The sequence below is a fragment of the Colossoma macropomum genome, unplaced genomic scaffold (genome assembly GCF_904425465.1).
Source record: "Colossoma macropomum unplaced genomic scaffold, Colossoma_macropomum, whole genome shotgun sequence".
In the NCBI taxonomy this organism is placed as follows: domain Eukaryota; kingdom Metazoa; phylum Chordata; class Actinopteri; order Characiformes; family Serrasalmidae; genus Colossoma; species Colossoma macropomum.
Window position 1 is genome coordinate 27,524,535 of NW_023494788.1, and position 21,816 is coordinate 27,546,350.

The following is a 21,816-nucleotide window of genomic DNA, read 5'->3' on the forward strand; positions in this document are numbered from 1 at the left end:
TAGTGGCAGAATCGTGCTATATGGGAGGCCCAGCTAGCAGGTGGATTTGGCCATGATTTGCTGATGACAACAGAATATGATATGATGACAACGATGATGACAACACTATGTGATATAATGTATATGATTACATCCTCTGAAGACATGTTCTTTAACAACTTAACCTGGTTTGAGACAACTGTGTAGTTTTGCTAGTTGCTAGTTGGTGTAAGCTTCCATTGCTTGTTAGCTACCTTAGCCTAGTAGCTCTAGTACAAAACTAAAGAAGCCAGCTTCACACACCAAACATGAAATTTTGTTTGCTTAAAACAGATCTTTCATTGCTTTAAGGTGACACTATTCAGATTTTGTGATAGATAATAATATGGAGAGAAGTCAAGTAGCTGACTTCAGAATTAATTAGATTTTCAGTGAACTGTGGCTTTATTGTGGCACTATTCAGGTTTTTGATGTGTAATATTATGGGTCGAACTAGTGTAGAAGGTAGCTGACTGCACTTATGGCCTTTGTTTCAGATGTTTGAGAGTTGTAATTTTTGAGATGGAGATGCAAAGTGATCTAGAGTCTTCCTAAGCATTAGTGCAGCCACATTTGGGAATGAATGCCTTGAGATAGTTAAAGTTAATCAGTACTGCCGAAAAATGTAGGTTTTCCCAAGCTTTACTATGCCTTGCACCTTCAGCGTTGTGTGTCTATGTACTGCTTTATTTTATGATAACCTGAAGCATGTTCTCATCCATTAAAAGCAGCAGGAGTGACATGCAATTTCCTCTTTTACCACACAATGTGCACCAACCTTAATGTAGTATATGGCTCAAGTCACACCCGGAGAACTGTAAGCTTTTCCACATGCTCACCTGCTACCTTTTTTCTCTGTGTATGGTTTATAGGGCAGACATTAAGGAAAGAATTGCAGATACTTCTCTGATATAGCCATTACTCTTTATAGGTTTGAGAAAGCATAAATATTTGAAAAAAGACAAATGTAGGTCACTGTCAGGCCTGAAATATTCAGCCTAGAATCCTCATTGTATTGTTCTGATAAAATACTAATCATCAGGCTTACAGTAAGTAGATGTGGAGAGACAGAGTAAGCGCAAACAAAATGGAACAAGAGGAGGAGTGATAGACTGCAGAGGAGGAATAGGAAACAGAAGCAAGGGAGTGATAGTCAATGTCATCGGCTCAGACAGGAAACTGCTGCTTTTAAAGTGCGCTGCTTACCCAGAGTGTTTTTCACCGGTGTAGCCAACCAATACAATCAACACGCATATATATAGAAGTGTTGTTTTCTATTTCTACCACTTGGAGTGGGTTTGTTTGCTTGTGTACGTGCAGTTTAATGAGGTAGGCAGATGTTCTGTTTTCAGACATACAGTTCTAAAATTAAAGGCGCCAAAAAGGGTTCCTTGGAACGAAGCCATGGAAGAACCACACTAGGTTTCCCAAAGAACCATTCACTTGAGTGTTTCAATTGAGTTTATTAGAAAAACCATCTGTACTGATGCTCAGAAAAGCATATTGTGATGACTGAGTTACATTAAGGCTAGCTTGGTTGTTTTTATTAGCTTATAGAACAGTGGCTAGGCTAGCCGTCAGGATTGGTTGACACCACAGGAATTTCCAATGATTGTATCATGTATTAGCGTAATGCGTGCTGGGTATTCTAGTGAAAGATCATTTCTGAGTGAAAATGAACCATATTAAATTGTGAATTCTGTAAAATCGATGAGGCTAAGGGATATTATGCTTTGCTACAGAATACTGAATAACATGGTAAACAACATATTAATCTCACCATATTAACATATTAAATTAGTTTTAGGCCAGGATGTTCTTTAAACAACTCTTTTCAGACAAGTGTGTGTATTCAGGCTCAAGGTTTACACCGTGCTAATCAATGGCCTATAAGCTTCCATTACTTATTAGCTACATTAGCCTTGAGGCTCCAGTGCAAGACAAACAGACCACTTGTAAACAGTGTTCAAACAAAAAAAAAATCAAAATGCATGATGGTTAAACAAAAAGCGATGGAGAATTGAGTTGAAACAGTACTGTGCAAAAGTTTTAGGCACCTAAGCACATTGTTTAAAACCATTTATCTTGGTAGTGAGCATGTTTGTGTTTGTAAAAACACCACATACCTTTGGAATAGATGTGAATAAACATAAGGACAGTTAAAAAGTAACAGGAATCCCTTTAAAAAAAAAAAGTAGTTGCTATCTCGTAGATTAGTTTGAAGAACAAAGTTTGGTTTCACATCTCCCCCGGATGACGCCAGCCATCACATGGATTTGTTAAATCCCATCACCAGCACACTTGATTTAATTTAGTGCAGGATTTATTTGCCAAACCAGGTATTGGATGAACAGTACAAACAATACAGGGCTTCCATGTGGAGCGTTTGGAAAAGGTAAAAAAAAGAATACATTGATGTACATAAAAATACTACTTTTTGTATTCACATGATTTGTATTTATTGTAATAGTGGTGTTTCAGTGCTAATAAATGCCAGATACACAGCTTAACTTTTGTACAGTAATGCATATCTAATAGATATCTCAGCATATATCATGTAACAGTTACATCACAATTGAAGTATGTTATGAAAAAGGGGGTTTCCCTCTTTTCCCCCCTTTAATTTTTTTTTTCTTGGTAAGTGGCATCCCCTTGCACCCCTTTCAAATTGAGCTCTGGCTGTAAGTGTGACTAGCCACTGTGACTTCACTGTATGCACTCCAGCAAACTGCACACAGTTGAGAGGTTTTCCCGTGGGAATGTCAAGGTGTCCAAATAATAAGCTTTTATTTTTCTAATCTCTCAAATGTGGGAATTTCTGTGTGATGTCAGCTGTTTTGGAGCTCTGCACGGACTTGGCTTTCTCTCCTGCAGCTTTTTGGGTGCTGCTGATGTGAATATGACTGGAATTCAGAGGGATATCTTCGTGGCTGAGTGTGGTTAGGAGAGGATTACAATGTTTGGAGTTGCTTTCACAGTTACTGCCAGAAACTATAACTCCATCTTAGCCTGGCTTTAGTATCAGAAAAAACACTTTCTTTTTTTTCGTTACCTGGCTGAGTCACAGTGATGTTTCTGATCCTCTTCAGCGATCAGTGACTAAGCACCCAGAATGCCATCACACTATGTGGTACTGATATGATGTGGATTACGGCCTTTGTACGTCATCTTGCCGTAGCATCTCCGCTGAGTCACTTGTTATGTCCATGTTGAGAAGGCACACATCAGATTAGGGGGCAAAGCAAACATCCTGTAACAGCCCAAACATCTGCCTCACTGCAGGATATCCACATTTGATGAGAGACATGAGGTTTATGTTGGAGGGCTTTCCCTTGCTATTGACTTTGGGAGTGCTTAGGCAAGATGTCATCTCGCAAATCTGATGCGGTATAAAAGAAAGCTGTGGGGGGATTGTGTGGAGAAATTCGAAACCCACTTATGGAGCCTTCTCCCTCTCCGAATTTGTGCCATTTAATATGGATGGACTGCAGCTGTCGGTCTGTATCGCCGACCCAGTTGTTTGTGTGGCTCTGTTAGTGCATGTTCTTACTTATGTAGTTTCAGGAGGCTACAGACTTTCTGTGTGTGTGTGTGTGTGTGTGTGTGTGTGTGTGTGTGTGTGTGTCCCTGGGCACCTCTGAGGAGGTCACAGGGCAAAGTGCTCCGTCATTGTAATGCTGTCCACTGTATGTCAGCTAGGGCAGTCTGCAGAGTTCAGTCACCCACCAAGCTCTGACATCAGTAGAGTGAGTTATAGTCTTATTTACAGCAGGCCTGGACTTTTCAGCACTGTTAGAGCAACAGTTCAGCCATAAAATTACATTTTCAAAATTCCACTCTAACCCTAAATGTAGCTGATTGGCCAAGACATGTTTGGTGTTTGAAGTTTGCTTCTTTTGCACTGGAGCTATGAGGCTATCCAGCAATAATGAAAGCTTATACTCTACCTATTATCACTTTTCAAACAGCATGTTAAGTCATAACTCACTTAGCACAAACCACATTAGGTTGGTAAGTAATATCAAACAGACTTGTTTGCTGACACTGTATGTAATATGACATACTGTTATCTAACAAAATACCGAATAGCTAAAAACATCAATAGCAGTCAATTTTTATTTTGGTATTTTGTACATTTTACAAAATGGAACATCACAGTGTTGAACATGAGCAGCTCTACAATGAAAAAAAGTGTTATTTGGAAGTTACATGATTGAAATGTAACTTCCAAATGTCATCGAACAAATATGTACCTAAATACGTCTGTGTATCTAGCATATAGGCTTCCATTACTTGTTAGCCACATTGACTGCCTTTGGGTTAAGCCTACTATTGTGTAAACTCTTTAAACTCTCGTTAAGAGATGCAGGGTCATTGTGATGTGCCAATATCTGGTCAAAGTGTTTCTGGACTCACTTATGATTCACTTTCTCTTTTATTCGTCTTCTCTTAAAATGAATAATAAAGTTTTTTTGCTTGGTTTATTGCTGCTCTTTTATGTGAGATGTGAGACCACCATGTTTGAAATTGTCCCTTGTAAATAAATTACATAGTTAGATAACTGTGCTGTTTTATGTACAGTTAGATCATTGTTGTGGAGGGATGTCTGGAGTGAAATTGCTCTTATCTGTTTTGTTTCCAGCATATGGCTCATACAGCACTGCGTCATCTTTCAGGGTCTCAGCTGTCTTTTTAACAAGAATGATCTTAATATGCTTTCGGGAGTGTTTTAACTATAAGAACAGACAGAAAAAGTGTCTGCTTTCATGCTTTCAGAAGTAGAAAGATGGAGCCACTGATATGAAGGGCTTATCTGAGCATGTGTTTGTGCGTGTGTATGTACATAAGATGATCCACACACACGCGTGAGCGTGCCCTTCAGATATTCTGGCAAGTTGGATCCTGCACAGCAGTCTGGACTTTTTGTCAGTGGGCTGGAGCGGCCCGTGCACGCCAGCAGTTGACTCCACTTCGCATGAGAGAACTCAACAGAGAGAAGTGAGACTCACCTGAGCATAGCTGGAGAATGACTCCTTTGTGTATTAACTTACAGCGTCTTGAAGCCTGGAGTGCGCTCTGTGGAAAGGCCATAGTCCTCACACAGATAAAGCACTTTGCATTCTTGTCTACATATGGAGCAGAACAAATGTTCTCCGATCACTTCTCCAATCATTTTTATATCACATTTTGTGGGACTGTCACAGTGAGAAGGTCAAACCGGCTCAAATTACCATATAGTTATACTTTTCAGAACAATACTGAAAGTGTAGAGTGAGGTTAAAGAGCTGGCAGAAATAAAGCCTGCTCAAAGCTGGTCAGAACTGGTGAATGAGGCATGCCTTCACACTTTTGCTCAGACTGAGGAGGGGGAGGTGTGAGTGTGTGTGTTTTTGTTTTTAGACCTTTGTGAGGACCAGATTGTTATAATGATATTAGCATGAAGGGGGGCACTGAGGGTGCTGCGGTACCACTAGATCTCAGGATTGTTTAACTATGACTGATAAAAAAAATAAGTAATAACATTAAACTGAACAAAATCATTTGAGAATAGTAAAGAGGTGTGTTTAGTTGTTTTATGGTGGTGCAAAATGCCAACCTCACCAACTCTTGGCCACTAGGAGTAAAACGAGCAGATTTAGCTGTCCAGATGAAAGTGTTTTAGGCTATTTCTGAGCTACGAAGCAGCCTAATATTTCTTTTTCACTTACAATTAACTGGTGTAATTATGTCCCATATTTTGAATACATTAGTTGTTTTTTTAGCCATTATTTTTCCAGCTTTGTGCACGTTCAAGTATTGAATCAGTGTCTAGCTTAAATGTGGACATGATATGTTACCCACTCTGCACATCAACAATCTGGATGATACTGCTCAGCTCAGGTGTTCAACAAGTTCATCCAGAATGAGTAAGAGCCAAGAAATCAGGATGTGCATCAGCAATATGATGAATTAGTTATGCATTTTGTCATATCTTGCCACATAATAGCACGCTATGGCATGTCCCGTTTAATGTACACTAGCGTTCAAAAGTCTGGGATCACTGTTTTCAGTTAAATCTACCAACTGGGATAAATCTATGTAATAATGGTATTGTGATGCTACAACTGTACGCCTTCACAGATTTCAAGTAACTTGTTTGAATCTGTCACAAAAGAAATCTTAAATATATTCAGAATGTACTCAGATGATTCCATAATGACAGAAAACTGATGGTAGAGGTGGATGATATGACAAAAATATCGTATCACGATAGTTAAAAACATTTTCACAATATGTATCATGGTATTTTTACATATAGACACAGTGCACTAGTAGTACCACATTATACAGTCATGTATTGTGTTATGTATTGTACCTCATTCAAAAATCCCTCAAAGCTGAAAACTCCTTAGAACTTCAGTGTAAATGGGTGGAGCTAAACTACTGTAGACTGAATAGGTGGATAAATATAAATGTGTTGATTCTTGTGGCATCACAGAAACAATTACAAGTGGGCTGTTTTTGTAATTTAATTGTAATATTGACTGTAGGGAATGGGTAGTAAATGGTATGTTTTGAACCTTTCAACAATGTTTACATATTACTTCAAACTTCTTTATTTCAAAAAATCAAGGAAAATTGGTTTTCCATGATATAAACCTTTTAAATGACAACTAAAAATTTATGACAAAAATACATAAATAAGAAAATAGCACCTTTTTTATCAATTTGAACTTTTTGAACACTAGAATAAATAAAAAAAATATATTTTGCGTGCATCTCCAACTTAAAACACCTTCATGCGTCTCTGCGTGTGAGGATATTTTTTACAAGAAACACTTCTCATTTTACCATAAATGTACCTGGAAAAGCTAAAAGGGCTAAAATGTTGCCTTTTGGTTACTGAGGTTAATGTTAGGATTAGCTTTAAGTGTGGACATACATTACTGAGCTATAGAAGTACACGAGTCAGTGGAGGTACTCACAAACATAGTAATACCAACCAGTGCATGTGTGGGGGTGTGTTTACACAAAGCCTATCCCAGGTACTTTAGAGTCCCTGAGGACTGCAGATGGAGATTGGGTGCTTATACTAGCTGTGCACACACTCTGTGAGCACCCTCCCCCGATGATGCATCAGAGCAGAAAGGGAGGGTAAATTCCCCAGTTACAGCTATCTTCACTCACCTCCATGAGAGAGAGAGAGAGAGAGAGAGAGAGAGAGAGAGAGGAGAGGGAGAGTGGAGAAAGAAAGGTAAAGGCAAGACAGTCACATTGCTGTCTGACTCAACCTCAGTTTGCAGTTCCATTGTCTCTGGTCAGTAGTTACACATTTACAGCTCCTTTGTTGCTGATTGTATGATTTTCTCCAGCCTGGTAGAAGATGGTGGGCCTGGCTGCCTCCTCAGCAGCTGTTGCTGGTAGGTGTTTTATTACTCATTCTCCTCTTTTCCGCTCTTTTTCCTCTTCTGGCAATGATGTAGTACTGGACAGCTCTTGCCTTTGCTCAAATGACTTCCCTAATGGCTGGAGCGAAACGTATCAGTTAGTTGGACTTGGCTGTAAATAAGGAATAAGGAATATCTGAATCAGACTGTGCTAAATCAAATCAAACACCTGTTCAGGCTGAAGTGAGAAACAAGTTATTTACTGTCCTTTTCTACGAATAGCTTCATAGATAAAGCTGTTTTAACTGCTTCTTTCTTGTAAAACCTGAGCCAAACCTGCTTTACCACCCTATTTGTGCAAGTGTAAGTGCAATACACAAAGATTTTTTCCACATAGGTGTTTATCGCATTCTTGGGAATTGCTTTCTCAGTTTACTGTCTGTGCTTTTGTCAGCTTAAAGGTGTTTGAGTGGGCTTTTTCAGTGAGGTGAGGAATGCGTCCAGGCTTTAAAGCCCATTGTGTGAGGTGGCGAGTGCTAAAAGGACTAGTTCAGCTGAGGGGAAACCACCAAAACACTGCTTCCAGCGCCAGATTCCTCAATACAACTCGAACATTCCGGCACCAGCTACATCTGCACTGGTTTCTTTTTAAAGTGAGCGAGAAAGGAAAAATAGATAATCATCTGCCATAGGCCTCTCAGATCTCGCTGACAGACAGGGTCCCTTTAGTACAGGCCTGATCTGAAGGAAAACAACAAGCACCCCTGCCTTCAGCAGAGCCCGCAGGTTGGCCGGCCATGGCTTGGAGTGCTGGTGTCGGTTTCTGTGTTTGCAGTGCAGTGTTTTGATGTGATGTATAATCAGAGAGGACCACATGTGTGGCTCTTGGGAGGGGAGTGGGCATGTAGGCCCATGTTGTGCTTGGCTTTGGAAGTGACCCTCCACAGGTGCAGCTGAAGATAAAGAGGAGCTCCATGCGTTTGATCTCCTCCAGTGAGAGCGTATCACTGTGGGAATCGTATATGCTTCACTGCACTAGTGTTGCTTTAAGCTGGCTATAACTGGCCCCAAAGGAAGCTTTTTTCATTAAGATCTTAGAACGTGCTGTGTAACCTGGCTGGGGTAATCCTAGGCCTTACTCAACAGTTATGCTACTTTCTTAAAAACAGATTAACTAAAAAAGCCATGACGTGGAGAACTCTGCAATCCAGTTCTTTCTGTGTTTGCTCAAGGCAGTAAAGCTGGGCGATATGGCAAAAGTATAGCATCATGATACTTAAAACATTATCACAATTTGCCATATGTAATTTTTATGAGGTTTGTGAAGTTGGAATGGACTGTAGGGCCATGTTAAAAAAAAAAAAAAGATATGAAAAATTATGAAGAGGCAAAATAGGACACTTTATAATTTGTCTAAATCTGCTTTTTTGATACCTTTGTTCAGTTTTCTAGAATGCTGACAATACCTGGACAGTGTTTGCCCTAGAGTATGTTTTTTCTTAGGCCAGGGTGGAAGAAACTACCAGAGATGTCATGTGTATTAGTAGTGTCATCAAACACGTGCAGGGCTGGAGCACTATCATCTCACTATCATCTCACACAATACACTAAGTTCATGTTTAGTTTGTTAATGTATGTCATTTATTACATACATGACAAATATAATTATTTGCACATATTTCAATAGAATATATAAGAATAATGCTACTAACTCTTAAACCAGCACTTAATATAGTTTGGACTATCAATTCTAAAAAGAACCTCTAATACAGTCATATACAAAAGCTTGAACACCCCCCCAGTCAAATGACATGTCTTGTTGATTTTAAGTGAAAACACATTCTCCACAGGGAACAAACTTAAATATGGCATTTTTTCTGCAATTATTTTGCTGAGTTTAATATATTGAAAAAAACAAAACCTACGTTCAACTGAAAAAAGAAAACAGAAATTATACATTAAAATGTGGTGTGTTCTCTGTAGACAATGTGTAATCTGATCACTGATCTACTTTTGATTATTAGAGCTTGAGTAAGTTGTAGGAAATTGATTGAATGTCTGATTTGGCTTATGTTCACTCATCAACAAAATGATGAAACACCACACTTAAGTTTAGTATTAAACACAATATTTCAACAAAACCACCCCAAATTTCAGTTTGCAGAAAAACTTTATTTCTTTAAGGTCCAAAAAGTTATGTGATTCAAGCCTACTGCATTAGCTAGATGCTGCTCCTCTGATTCAAGCCAGCTCGCTATGCCACATGCAGCTATATTGCGCTGCTTTATCATGTTGCTTTAACACACAGCTATATCAATGATCGGATCCTCTCTGGACTTGGGTTCTGAATATAGTGCATTTTGCATTTGACAACAGATTGAGAATTTTACTTTGGCCAAAAAATTGTGCATTACAAAAATGAGACACTGCAAAGTAAACACTAGCATGTCAGTTACATCATAATGTCTATATCTCATCCAAAACGCAGTGTGGTGAATTTCTGTGGTCGGGGAAATTCTGCATATTGTGATGTCATTATAACGGTATCATGTTGAATTGCCAACCCCAGTTCGTAGCTGTACAGTAATTTATGGCTTACCTATAGAAGCTTGAAGGCTTTCTTTGGTGTCTGATACCTTCCGATACCTTGGTTAGATTCTCAGTTACAGCTTATTTCTGACTATAATAACTAGATTTCACACTCAAGTATCCATGACTAATACACCCCACCATGCTTCCTCCTCAACCATCACAATGTGATGGCACCCCTACTCAGTCTGCACAGCCTATGATTCTATGATTTTCCGAATTTAGGGCATTTCCGAAGACGCTGCCAAAATGTTACCCACTCCCAGTTGTTGTGGCACATTAAGTTGCTATTCAACCATGTCTCCTGAAAGGGGTCATCATCAGGGCAATGTGGTGAGCTAAACCAGCCTTTTTTCTTTGTGATGGCAAGAGCTTGTGTCAACAAGTCTGAATAGGGAGGTTTTAAACATTCAAACACGCACGCTGGAACAACATATACACACTAGTGGGAGTCTACCCTGGAGGCAGCTGAAGGGCATGAGGGGAGGAAGCAAGGTGTTTTTTCAGTAAGCAAATCACCAACAAATAAAGGCCTTTCTGCTCACAGCTATGGCCTTTGGATTGAGAAAGTCAGCTTTTTTCACTAGCAGCTCCGCTGACCTAAATTTCAGATAAATAATTTCAGTGAGTGGGCGTATGCATGCAACTGTATATGTTTGTGTGTGTATGTGTGTGTTTCTGTGTCCATAAACTCTTCACCTTCCCCATGGAGAAAGCTGATGTTGACTCGTTTTGACATGAAGACCTCTGGACCTCAACACCAGCTCACTGGAAACCCACGTTTCACTAATAGATCTCAAGGCATTTGTAAAAGAGGGCAATGGCCTTAGTAGGGCTGGGCAGTATGATATATTTTATTGTTATTGTGATAAATTATATCACATTATGCTTTTCTAAGCACATTGTTGATATCTTTAGTACTTAAAAACACTGACCAACTGCGTGTTACATTACAAAGATAGCATGATTAGGCTTGCCTAATTTCATTTAATACAGTACAATATGTGAAATGTTTTATTTTTTTTGTTTGTTTTTCATAGTATTTTTTAATGTGACACTACTGTGGCTTTTGTGTTCCAATTTACTAAACCTCAGACAAAGCTAGATATCATGATAAATGTTGTGTACTGTGAAAGTCTCTTCAAATATTGTAATACTAAATATTTGCCATATTGCCTGTCCCTGGGACACAGTATCAGCAACATTGCAGCAAACAGAGGGTCATGCAGAATGGTTTGGTGTTGAAATGTGACATTCTAGAGCAGGGGGGTCAAACTCAATGAGTAAAAGGGCCATATTTGAAACCTCTACAAATCTGTGGGCCAGATAAAAATAATGTTTTTGTTTCATTTTTAATTAATGTTGTGCTATAACCCAAAGTGGCCATTGTTTATTCAAAATATTCAAAAACTTCAAAAGTAAAATATAGGCACTTGTAGTAAACCTTGTAATATTACATTTTAAATATTTAATATTTAATAAATACTTGAAATATTTAAAATTTAAATGTCCCCAGGAGCTTGGTCTTTTAAACCTACCTATCTGCTTGAACTAGACACCTGATATCCATTCTTTGCTGCAAGTTCTAATGTGTTTGCTGATATAACTGGTGTGGAATTGCATAGAATTATGTGGAACTGAGGTGTAACTGCTGTCTCGTAGATTGTTGTGGCAGGCGAGTCAGAGTGCAAATATTGTTGCAGTGCATCCTGGGGACTTTATTGAAATACACCATTACATTACACTAAAACCCTAAATGGCTTTAATTATATCCCAACAATTACATTATGCTAAACCTTTAAAAAATTTTGAACATTTAAAGGTTCCCCTAAAAGTTAATTGATATTTTTGCCAATGTTCTATACAGCTTGCCCAAAAGAGGGCATTTGTGAGCATGGGTAGGTCATCTGAAGCATGTTCCCAAGCCCTGTCATCATGCATAGTCTTTCACCTTGAGATGAAAAAAGTGTCTGTTAGCTTTTCCTCTTGGTGTCTCCAAACATTGTTTTTAGAGCGTGGATTGTTTTGAAGGAAAACATGAAATGATCCAGAAATGTACTGTCCAATCTGTCTCCTGTCTATTTTCTTCTTGTTCTTGCTCACTTTTTCCCACTCTACTCTCTGCCTGTAAATGAATTAAAGATTTGTGAGCATAACTGATTGTCTAAGGAGCTGGCATATGAGAACGATTCAGGTCCTGACCCATCACGCCTGTTTATCGCTGTAAGCCCCCAGGCCCTGAGGTGGATGCCTTGGCTGGCCTCCCCCACTGTTCAAGCCAAGCTGTCCAGCTGTATGATGGACACAGACAATCACAGCCGCTCCTTTCTGAGCTTCACTCCCCCTCTCTCTCTCTTCCCCTTCTCTAGCAGCGTGCAAGTGCTGCGGCCGTGCTGTTGATTATGAGCTCATGTCCACTGGGTCAAGAGGTGTTCGCAGAGCACGTTTATTTTCCTCAGACAAAGCTGGGAGAATCCACCCACACCGGCAGGCCTCCTGCCGGAACGCTCGCCCCTCGGGGACGTTGATGAAACTCTGATTTATTATTACACTTGCTTTTGAGCCCCCCAAAAACCGGGTGGTAGGTTTGTTTGAACTTGCAGAGCAGGCGTTTTTGATTGTGTTTTTTTAGTTCATTTGCTTACTATGCAGGTCCAAATGCATGGGTTCTACATTAGCAATTGTTGATCTCCAATATGGACTGGGAGTGTGCAGCTTAGGAGGCATTTACTGGCGTGCCGATTGTGCAGTTTGTGGGCGGCAGCATCTGTTGCAGCATCCCAGGAGTTTTAGACTCTGCATGTCTTTCCTCCAGCAGCAACTCAGCTGCTTAGTGTGAGGCGCAGTTGTGGTTATCTTAGGACTGAGACTGTACCTCAGACATTATTAATAATAATAATAATAATAATAATAATAGTAATAATATCCATGACTGAGAAAGAGCTAGGATTTAATTAAAAGCTAAATTAAAAAGATATGTTTCAAATGTTTCTTAAAAATGTGTCCCGAGCTTAAGCACCTAATAAAAGGTGGAAGTAAACTTCAAAGTTTAGAAGCATAATAACAGAAAGAGGCCTGTCTGTTGTTTCTGCATTTCACAGAAAGTATGTGCAGAAAGCCAATATTTGCAGATATTTGATCACATGTCAGAACATAAACAAACAGACATTCTGTATTGTACTCAACCGAGAAAGCTTGCCATTTCAAACAGCTTGGCTAACTCCTCACACCAGGAGGTGACCGTGATCTGTATTTCTAGTCAAAAATGGAACAGAATCATATAATGATCTGAAATTGGATGCATGTAAGTACAAAAGTCATAAAACTCACACATCCAGACAGCAATAAAGTTACGACGTTAGGCACGAGTTTTGGGCTGTAATTTCTTCAGACCTGGATGTTTGCATCATACATGGTCACATGACCACCGTTTATTCACATGGAAATTTATGATATTGTTCATATAAAACAATGATGCTGTATATGTGAACATAAAATGCTTTAGACATGTAGCTGCCATTATAATCACCCTTTTAATCAGCCTGCAAGATCTCACTTCTCTAACGGTTGAAAGGCTTCCCAAGCATCTCACTGTTTCATGATTCAGAAAATGTTTAACATGGATATGTGCAGTAGGAGATTAAATACAGGGAGTAGCAGTGGTCATCTGTCTGGGAAATCCAAGAAATTTGTTTCCAGATGGTACTAAATCTATCAAACAACCACAAAGTTTGATGAAAAACAGTAGGTAGTTCAGCCTGGAATTTTCTCAAGGGAGGAGAGAGAAAAACACCAACATGGCTGATTTGGACAGAGATAAAATCACCAAGGAGCACCTTTTATTGAGCACCCAGGACTTCGTGTAACTAGCCTAGCTACGCTGAAAAAAAGAATGCTGACTTTACTTAATTCAAATATGGACGGTTCCACATGAATAAAATATATTATGTCAACACAATTCAGACCAAAAATGAAATGAAAAAAATGTTGATTTGATATAAAAATGTAATTGATGTACTAATCTAAATCAATTCAAATCTGCACTTTTTTTCAGTGTTTTTGCATGCTTCGTTCTCTTCAGTTTCTGTTCTGATTCTCCCGGCTAGGCTGAGCAGCCAGTCAGAATTTTCTCTCACTTCTGGCAATTCATCATCAGTTGAATGGGGGCTGACACCAACTAGTGCCAACTATGCGGGCACGCTGCTAAAAATTAGGCCAGTCTTCAGCTGTAGACACCCAACAAAAGCCCAAAAGAGGCCAACAGGTGGCTAGGTGTGTCAGGGCCCTTGAAGCAGTTGGGGGGCACAGCGGATAACTTTTTTGCTCTGCAAAAATGCAAGATTCAGTGTTTGATTCTCTAGACAGGAAAGCCTAAGCTATACCAATGAGGGCCCTTGGGAAGGACTCCTAATACATCATTCCTCTACCACTGCTCTGTTAAAAATGTTCAGTGTAGATTTGTATCTTTTGGGCTTAAACGATCTCCTGATGTGGTCAGGGTGTTGGTTAGAGAGGATGGGCAGCTTGCCATAAGTTAAAGGGCATGTCTTTGTTTTCCATGTGCATGTGTGTCATGGGGGCGTTACGTTACCCCAGCCGATCTCATCCCATAGAGACCTGGACGAGAACTCCTGAGCCCCAGTGGGACGTTCTGAGGTCCAAACCTGTTCCAAGTTATAAGCCCGCTAACCTGTCGTCATCTTCCCTGCCTATAACTCATGCTCTCTGCTGACAGCACTGAAGACACTCTGTGGAATATAATGTTACAGTGAACCCTGTATCTTGATCTTACTCTCTTCAGCTCAGGAAGCACATGAGAGGCAGAGGTAGACAGACTTATCCACCATAAAATGTGCATTAAATCAACATTACTGATGCTCCTCATGTCTCTCCACTGACGGTTGTTTTTATTTGTTCTGTCATGCTGTGGTCATTAGGTGATTGAAGGTGCGATAATTGACCTGTTGTTGTGGCACTCATAGACAGTTGTATAGTCTGGTGTGTGATGACCTCTGATCTTGATATTTGACCCATAGCGATGGAGCTGTTGGTGAAAGAGCTGAACGTGCTGCTGAAACTGCTGGACCATGAGACCTTGAGTTCCGCTACAGAAGAGAAGAAGAGTGCTGTGAGGAGCCTGCTGAAACAGCTGCAGCCCTCAGGTGGTTCTTGGCGACTTAAAAAATGTATAAACTTATTGATAAACTCAATTTCTCCTAAATAAATTGATTAAAGATTGATTAAGTAGTAATGTCATCAATATTATCATTTATCTTCATTTGCCATGGATCAAAGATGCAAACACTGCCTATTCGGTTAAAAAAAAAAAGTCACAAAGGAGTTTCAGTGGCCGACCGTAACTTTTAGAGCCAGGCCTTAAGTTTGGGCCATAAATGTCAAAACATTAGGGAAAAACCCACCTGTATGACAATGCTAATTTCTGCTAGTGTCCCTATGGGATTTCATGCTAGATTGAACACAGACATTTTAAGCTTCTAAAAGTCATTCCATGTTTTACGTGAAGCTTGTGACAGAAATTAAAGCATATATCTTACTTTGTAGCAGTTTTACAGTCACTCTTTCAGTAAAGAGCTATGGTATAGCATTCTGTTCCATTTTTGACTATATGTTTTCCATCGTCAGCAATGCATGTACTTTTAAAAATTTAAGGATGATTTTTTGAAAATAAATGAACTAAAAATTACAGTGATTTATTTTGTAGTTCCCAGAAATCATTAAGCCTCTGAAGGCCTAGAAAGAGTTTGAGACACTGGTTTAGCTCAGAGCACCAAGCAGCAAAATGAGCACGCAAATGACATTCATATTGGTGTTGATGTAATCATTTTCAGAACTTGATGTGCATTTTTTGTTGTTGTTCTGTCTGTAAACTCGCATACAGTGTGAAAAAGGCCTTAAGGCTTTGTCACCCTTTTTGGTGAAAATGAAAACTGTCCTAGATCCAAAATACCTGTGGTTTTACATAACAGAAAAAAAACATATTTATCTACCATTTTGTCCTTATATATTGTTTTTTTCAAATATTGTTATTGTCCCACCCCTAACAGTTTGCATGACGAGTGCATATGTTGAATGTTACTGATCTCAATAAAACACAGAGCCTGAGATACACAGCTGCGCATATGCATTTTGTCACATAGTTGTTCATATATCTTTTAGTAAAGTTGTTCATATTCTGTCAAATGGGTAGACTTACACTAATTCCCATTACATATAGCCAGATTTAAGGAGACTAGTTTATTGATTGATGCTGACTCTCTTACTTTACAGTTACTGGAACAGATTACATGTACATGAACACATCCGCCTACAGAAATGGGACTAGCTTTGTGGAATCCCTCTTTGAGAAGTTTGGTAAGTAAGCGCAGCTTTGACGTACTTGCGCTCCCCATTGTTGCTGATAATTACGCTCACTGAAAGTGTTTACATATCCCTTCCACAGACTGCGACCTTGGTGACCTAAAAGTTGAAGTAGAAGAGCAGAAGAAAGACCCAAGCCAAACACACCAAACATCCCCATCGAAACCCGTAAGGACCCACCTTCTCATAAATATCCTGTTTCTTCGATTTCCGAGCATTTTCCCTCAGGCAGCGGTCATGTTTGAGTGAAATATAAGCTCTGGTGTCCGTTTATAATAAGGGTGGTGCTCTGTCATGGTGAGGTATGGCAAGAAGATTAATCACCCTACACTGTAGCCTCTTTTCAGCTGCACAGCAGACTCAGGGCCAGCTAGCCATCTTCAAGTCAGTCACTGTCTCATGTCACTGTCCAGTCATCCCCGTGGCCATGTCCCTAAAGGGCCATGATGACTTAATGAAGGAAAGCTCTCTTCCAGGTTTTCCATATAAACATATTGTACACATTTTCTGTGTGGAAGCTTATCCTTGACTTGTGCCTTTATTAAAACAATGCTCATTGCTGGAGACTGACATGTATTGTTTTGCTCACTCATGCAGCATGTGGGTTTTCATTTTGATTTGCTGCAGGGGTCACATATCCTTGTTATTGGGCTAAGTTGCTGAGTGGTGGATCTCTGCCATGTTGGTTGGCCTCTTAGTGAGGACTTGTATGGAAAAGCAGATGTTGATTGTAAGGAAATGTGTGGAGCCAGGCAGATGGTTTAACGCTTTTGTTTCACCCGCTTTTTGACCAGAGGACAGCAGACTCACCACCTCCCCTGCCCAACACCCCTCCTCCAGAGGATTATTATGAGGAGGCTGTGCCACTCAGTCCAGGCACACTGCCAGAGTACATTACCAGCCGCAGTGAGTTTCCCCAGAACTACTGCTCCACTGAAATGAATGTCTTTTTTTAGCACCCATACCTCCATACGTAATGGTTCTGTGGAATGTTCTGATATCTAAGTAAGATATCATCAAAACCTTACATCTCCATTTTTGTCATTTTTCATATTTTCACATGCTTTTAAAATGGCAGTTGGCACATAAAATGTGTCATAATTTTATGATGAATAGACTAATTGAAATGGCCCAAAATTGCTTAAAATAAAATACTGTTACATTAACTTCCATTAGAAGTTAAGGATGTTCTTTAATTCTCCTGTAAAATTACTTTTTCATACATTTAAGGTTTTGTTCCAACAGCAACGATATACTTCTTAAAAGATATACTGATGTGCACTTTATTGTTTTTTATACAACATTTTATTGTTGGTCTTAAACTATAGAGGAATGTAACCATTCTTTACAATGTGACCTTAACCACCTGACCCTGCTGACCTCTAGGTAGCTCGAGTCCTCCTAACTCCATTGAGGATGGGTACTATGAAGACGCAGACAACAACTACCCCACTACCTGCATGAACGGGCGGCGCAAAAACTCCTGTAAGTGTGGAACAACACAAATGTTGCGTTTGCATGCATTTCTCAGTGCTTCTAGAAGGAGATTTTAATTAATATAAAAAGTCTGTCACCAGGATATTGTGAGTTCGATCCCTGGCAATGCTGCAGCCATCCTCGGCTGGAAGTCATAAATCACATAACTGGCCTTGGAAGTTGCTGCCACCCCAATTACTCAACATGATGCTAGCCAAGCTAGACTTCTGTTAGCTGACACACAGAATTGGCAGTTAGTGTTCTTTTCCACGTGTGCCGAACTGTCCAATGACATTGTAATAACAGCTATTCAAAAAGACATGGTGGCTCTATGTCTCGTAGGTAGCACTGTGTGATGGGGAAGTCCTAGTTAGTGGGTTGAATTGGCCATGAAACAAAAAAGGCCTGATCAAATTTTATTTTCTTGTTGCAGAACTGTTTGTGGAGTTAAAGTGTTAAGAGCTAAGTGTTTTATTTCCTAATGCCACATCTTTATTGCCCAGATAATGACTCAGATGCTCTTAGCAGCTCCTATGAGTCATATGATGAAGAAGAAGAAGAGAAAGGTCAGCGTTTAACTCACCAGTGGCCCTCAGAAGAGAACTCTATGGCCCCAGTGAGGGACTGCCGCATTTGTGCCTTCCTGCTGAGGAAGAAGCGCTTTGGCCAGTGGGCCAAACAGCTCACTGTCATCCGTGAGAACAGACTGCAGGTGAGCAGCATCCAGCTTTACTTAGAGACATTATCTGCCCTTTTCAAACATAATTTAGCAGTTTGTAAAAGAAAGCAAGTAGGGTCTATTTATGGTTATGTAATCATAAGTATGTAAGAGATGTAATCATGCTAACCAATCCATTGTTAGCCTTCTAAGTCACTTTAGAGCAAATCATGGGTGATACAGCAGGTAAAAAACACAGCATACTACTAAACAACACTACTGTACCAGCCATTTTTACAACGCACGATATGTATGTGAGGTTCACAAACAAGCTGGGTCAGAAAAAATGCATCAGTAAACAGGAGTGCCTTCATTTTTTCAAGAATTCTATGTATTTCAGTAGTTAAATAATAAACAAAGTGTTGTTTGATGTGAAATGTGCATTGTAGAGAAACTTACCGACTCAAACAAACCATTCTGAATGACTTTGTTTACATCTGAATGATTTGATTATGCACATTATGCATACATTTTAAATAATTGGTGAATTCCTTTTCAAAAATAGCTATTAAAAACTACAGCACAGAGGAATCCAGTGTTAAAAATGAACTATTTAAGAAGGAACAGGAGGAAAAATCAAGCAACTGATAAACATAGATAGGGAGGAAGGAAGGAATGAAGGATGGGTGGAAGAAAGGAAGGAAGAAAGGAAGGAAAATTGCAAAGGAATAAGAAAATTGCAACGTTACAATAGCAAAACATATAATTGAACATAAACTGACATATTTTAGTCAGAAACAAGAATAGACATAATTTAAGCAGAAATAAAAATAGACATAAATTAGATTAAAATATGAAAGTATCGGAATAGAAGTATAACTTTTAGCATATTTATATAAGCATATACAATATTGGTTGCACTTACATGAGAGCAGATATTGCACTAAGTGGTATGGGGTAATTTAATACACAATGAGTGTAAACATAACGAGAAGAGCAGCAGTATTTACAGCCTAAAGTGTGACTAGTGAAGTAATTTAGCACAGTTCAGGCAGCAGTAGATCGGTACGCAGTAAGGAGACTCGTTGTAGAGCCTAATAGCAGTGGGTAGAAAGATCTTACATGGCGCTCTTTAACATAGCACAGCTGTGCTTTTCTGTTTTTCCATTGTAGTATGCAGGGGGTGTGAGGTATTGTCTAAGATGGCTAATAGCTTGTTGAGATTCCTTTGTTCCGCCACAACCTCCAGAGAGTCCAGCTTGACCCATACAACAGAGCCAGGTTTCCTAATAAGTTTGTTCACTTTGTTCAGAGCACCTTTGTTAATGCTGCTGCCCCAGCATAGAACAGCTTAGAATATAACACATTAGCTACAGCAGACTGGTAGAATGTCCAGAAGAGCTTAGTGCACACACCAAAAGACCTCAGCCTCCTCAGGAGGTACAGGCAGCTTTGGCCTTTCTTGTACAGAGCGTGTGTGTTACAGTTCCAGTCCAGTTTGTTGTACCAGTGCACACTACCTGTATGTCTCTACCACCTCCAAAACCAAAATAAACAAAATGGCATGGTGGACTGACATCTAATCAGTCACTATTTGAAATGTGTCTTTTTTATAATGCAGTTGTTCTGTGTTATAGAAATATGGATGATACCCATAATATACTCAGTAAAGCATGTTGTGATGTAATCATGATAGCGATAACATGACATATTTGGTCATCCCTACATTGTGCTGAATGGTAATTGCACTCAGCAATTTTTGCACCTTGTTTTCCACGCCAGTGCTACAAAAGCTCCAAAGACCAGTCTCCCTACATGGACCTGCCACTCAACCTGTGTAACGTCATCTACGTGCCAAAAGATGGGCGGAAGAAGAAGCATGAGCTGCGCTTTTCCCTGCCTGGAGGAGATGCCGTGGTGCTGGCCGTCCAGAGCAAAGAGCAGGCTGAGAAATGGCTCCGGGTAAATATTATAAAGGACTTTTCAGGTCATGCAACCAGAGCTGTGTGACCATCCATTAAGAATACACACACAGTTTAATAGATGTATCCTGAGCACAGGCCAGAGACAATATTGCACAAGAGAAGAATTCCTTTGGTGGAGGCACCCCAAGTGTAGCTGAATCTGTTCACGCACTGAGGCCTGCTGATGTGTGATTTTTCTCTGTGTGGTTTTAGGTGGTGCGTGAAGTAAGCAGCCCAGGGAATGCACTGGACAGCTCGACATCTCCCATGATCCCCAGAAAGATAGAGTTGGACAAGGTGAGGGCCTATTGAACTTTATATTACCTCAAAGTGGATCTCACACATGCAGCACATGTCCTATACAATTCATCCACACTCTTGGAAAGCATCCATACCAAAAGCATAACATGCATGGGGAGGCATAGAAGACTTCATGTTTATTCCTTGGTCATCCAAATGGTGATCTCACTGAAACCGTAGTGCTAATGAACAAATGATCTGCCTCCACAGGATCAACTCATGATTATAACAGCTGACACCTTTTCCTTTCTGGTTTCACAACTTCCAACATTTTGTCACTATCACAACAAAAATTGACATCACAAAACTGATGATTAATCACAGTCTAAGTTTGAACCTGGAACCTGGATTAACAGAGAAAGTTGATAACCGCTGTTGTAAAACGAGTCTGTGATCCAACTACAAGCCAACACAAATGGCATAACGTTAATGCAAGGAAACAAGCAAACCTTTATCTTTTGAGCTTTTTCTCCTCCTTTTCTTTTTTTTTCTATTTTTCCACTTCAGAAAAGTATGTTCTTTCTTGAGACCTTCAATTGAGCATCTAGACAACGGAATAGTACAGTTATAACTTGGAAGTTGTTGGGGATGCTTTGGTGGCTGTTGTGCCCTAAGCAGCTGTATATAGATAGCTGGCCATTTTCCTCAAAATACCCCACACAAACCAGTAAGCTTTGGCACAAACGGTAGTCAAGAAGTCTACAGTTTGAGTTGGTTGTGTTGGTATGTAACAGTGTTGAAGTTTAATACTGAACTTCCTTTCATGCGAGGTCATTTCAGTGCACGGGAGAATGAGCTTGCTTCTAGCATGTACGTAGCATTATTTGTATATTGACTGTTAAATGGCCTCATAATATAGAGAATCTAGTGACACTCAGGGGGATAATGTATACAGGATGTATCAGGCTTGGAACATTTTGGTTTACCACAGGGTGCGATGGAGGAGATTTTAAAAAACGCCATTCATTTTTCCCATAATGAAAATCTGGAATTCCTAATATGGGCAAGGCGGCAGCTACAGAATGATGCATCACAGCAGAGGTCTGTGTAAAAGGCAGCTACTGTT

At 39.7% G+C, this 21,816-nt stretch overlaps 1 protein-coding gene across 7 annotated transcripts in view; it reads left to right on the top strand.

Moving 5' to 3' along the window:
- afap1l1a (actin filament associated protein 1-like 1a) overlaps positions 1-21,816 on the top strand; it is a 44,300-nt gene that overhangs the window by 10,543 nt on the left and 11,941 nt on the right. The window contains exons 1-10 of one of the 7 annotated variants that reach the window (XM_036568994.1): positions 6,707-7,252; positions 7,371-7,418; positions 15,011-15,160; positions 16,263-16,346; positions 16,435-16,520; positions 17,147-17,258; positions 17,739-17,837; positions 18,332-18,540; positions 20,269-20,448; positions 20,664-20,747. In XM_036568994.1, coding sequence (XP_036424887.1) covers positions 7,382-7,418; positions 15,011-15,160; positions 16,263-16,346; positions 16,435-16,520; positions 17,147-17,258; positions 17,739-17,837; positions 18,332-18,540; positions 20,269-20,448; positions 20,664-20,747 — 1,041 coding nt within the window. In that variant the 5' untranslated portion in view covers positions 6,707-7,252; positions 7,371-7,381. Of the gene's footprint in view, positions 1-6,705; positions 7,419-15,010; positions 15,161-16,262; positions 16,347-16,434; positions 16,521-17,146; positions 17,259-17,738; positions 17,838-18,331; positions 18,541-20,268; positions 20,449-20,663; positions 20,748-21,816 lie in introns of those variants that run through there. The other 6 variants (XM_036568993.1, XM_036569000.1, XM_036568996.1 and 3 more) reach the window with 6 other exon arrangements.